Below are 2,675 nucleotides of genomic sequence, written 5' to 3'. Positions count from 1 at the left end.
ATTGCAGGCACTCAGCACATGTTAGTTCCCTTCCTTGACCATCGGCCTTGGGTACCCACTGCTCCTCCCTGGACCTCTGTTGTCTTGACTGTCCCACTGGAACAAGAACGGTTGCCTTGCAGTGCAGCGCTGCCAGCAGGAGCTGGCTTTGCAGGCTCAGGACACACCCCACAGAGTAGGCAATCACAGATTTAATTTCCTCTTTCTCCCTCTCCAGCAGGAAGAGCCAAGACAGAATGGCGTGGCAGGGGCTGGTGCTGGCTGCCTGCCTCCTTGCGCTCCCCTCCACCACAGCAGACTGCCTGTCCCGGTGCTCCTTGTGTGTTGTGAAGACACAGGATGGGCCCAAACCCATCAACCCCCTGGTGAGTTTCAGGGACTCCTGTGAGTTTCCACAGATGGAAGGGACCATCTGTGTGTGGAGCCCAGAGAGGGAAGGTAGCAGGCCTGGGCAGCTGTGAGCCTGTCCTATAGACTCATCCCACCTGTGCAAGGCATGTCCTGCCGTGGTCAGCCTGGGTGCCAGGGACTTTGTTTTCCAGCCTCCTGTCCCCACCCCAGATCTTACCACCATGGGTTCACTCAGGTTTGGGACCGAAGCTCAGGTTTCCAGGGAGCCTGTTGCCTGGTAACAAGGAGTGTCATTTATGAGGTGGTGCTGACTTTGGGAGTCAGCAGCCCTAGATGAACTTTTCAGAGCTTCTCACCACCAGGCTGATAGGCATCTCCAAATCTAGTCACTCGCAGGGAAGGAGCTCTCTCTTATCACCACCCCTAGGTGCCAGGATCTGGTTGTCAGGATCCGAGCCTGACTCCTCTCCTAGGGCTTTAGCATCTCTTGGCTGGCCTTGCTGGCTTTACTTTGAGTCAAACTCCTCCCTGTGCCTCTCCCATGGCAGCAGACAAGCTAGAGTAGAGGTACCAGGGTGCGGTGGACAGAATGTGAGCTTTGGTTCTGCCAATTTCTAGTTCCATGACCCTGGAACCCCCTCTCTGAGCCTTAATTTCCTCATCTGCAAAATGGGGGTGATTCCATGAACTGCGGATGCAAAGTATTAAATATACAATTCTAGCCACTCTTTACTAGGATGCATACAGTGCACCAGGTGCTGCCCATATATGATCTCAAAAGAGCCCAGTGGTTAAACATGATGACTCATGGCATTAGAACCTGGGTCCAAGTTCCAGTACTGTCTAGTATTGTCATTGTGGTCATTGTTTCATCATCATCATCATCATCATCATCACCATCATCATGTTTAACTGCTATGAAGTAGATACTATCATCCCTCTAGGTTTGATGAACCCTTAAACATCCCCTCATATGTGTTCTTTCCACCATTCTGCATTGCTTCTGTCCGTCTCCATAAAGTGTTTGCAGCATCCTTCACACCTAGGAAAGGTTGGGAGAACCAACTATTCCCTCTGGAGTCAGAAGTGGATGATTATGGGTGAGCACAGCAGAGTGCTATGGGAAGATCTTATTTCCAGTTTTGCCAATGTCACCTGTAGCCATGTGCCCTTGGGGAAGCTGTTTCACCTCTCCACGTCTGTTTCTTCATCCTCCACATGAGCACAAAGTCACCTACCTCTATGTACCACTGGGAACATTAAAGTGGGCAGCCCAGGGCTTAGTAATGTTTTTTTAATTTTCTCAGACACTGGACAGGGGACTCTCTGGGGCAGGGGCTTGTAGTTTGACAGTTTTATGGTGGTGGTATTACCGCTGTGGTCTTTTGGGGTCTTTTGCAGACTTGCTCCCTGGAATGCCAGGCCGCCCTGCAGCCCGCTGAGGAGTGGGAGAGGTGCCAGGGCCTTCTGTCTTTCCTCACTCCCTTCACCCTTGGGCTTAATGGCAAGGGAGACTTGGAGAGCAAGGCAGCTTTGGAAGAGCCCTATAGTGAGCTGGCGAAGCACACAGAGCCCTCCTTGAAGGAGCTGGAGAAAAACAGCTTCCTTCTCAGAACCCCAGCAGAGGAGAATGATCTGAGCAGCAGCCTGGCAGAGAAACTCAGGGGTCTCTCTGGCAGGTTGGGGGAGGAAGCAGAGTCTGAGCTGATTGGGGGGGCCCAGCCGAACGATGGTGCCATGGAGGCTGGAACACTGGATTCCGATGAGGAGGACCCCAAGGAGCAGGTCAAACGTTACGGGGGCTTTTTGCGCAAATACCCCAAAAGGAGCTCAGAGGCGGCTGGAGATGGGGATGGGGATAAGGTGGGCCATGAGGACCTGTACAAGCGCTATGGGGGATTCTTACGACGCATCCGTCCCAAGCTCAAGTGGGACAACCAGAAGCGCTATGGCGGTTTTCTCCGGCGCCAGTTCAAGGTGGTTACTCGGTCTCAGGAAGACCCCAATGCCTATTACGAAGAGCTTTTTGATGTGTAAACACCTCTCCATCGTGGAGTTGAGTCTGGAGCTTCCCGTAATGCCCTTCCAGATTGGAGTGAACGCATTCATCTGCCCCTATAGCCCCCATCCCTACGCTCAGTTCAGCATTGTCTATAAGACATCCAAACCTAGCCTGCCTCTCTTCCGCCTGGGTGCAGTGTTTGTCTGGGTCAGTGAGGCGGGAGGATGGAGATTCCCCTCTCCAATAGGCTTAGCGCTTGGCTCCGACCCTACAACTCTAAAACTACCACCAGCAGCAGCTTTTGGTATCAATCCCATTCATG

The 2,675-nt window shown here is 52.7% G+C and overlaps 1 protein-coding gene across 1 annotated transcript; it reads left to right on the top strand.

Moving 5' to 3' along the window:
- Window positions 1–236: 236 nt before the first annotated feature.
- Window positions 237–2,388, top strand: PDYN (prodynorphin). Its single transcript, XM_060078929.1, has 2 exons — window positions 237–365; window positions 1,753–2,388. The coding sequence occupies exons 1-2, from the start codon at window positions 237–239 to the stop codon at window positions 2,386–2,388; spliced, it is 765 nt and encodes a 254-aa protein (XP_059934912.1).
- Window positions 2,389–2,675: the final 287 nt, after the last annotated feature.

Source organism: Mesoplodon densirostris, chromosome 16 (genome assembly GCF_025265405.1).
Source record: "Mesoplodon densirostris isolate mMesDen1 chromosome 16, mMesDen1 primary haplotype, whole genome shotgun sequence".
Lineage (NCBI taxonomy): Eukaryota > Metazoa > Chordata > Mammalia > Artiodactyla > Ziphiidae > Mesoplodon > Mesoplodon densirostris.
The sequence above is the reverse complement of the archived record's forward strand: the minus strand, read 5'-3'. Positions and strand labels throughout refer to the sequence as shown.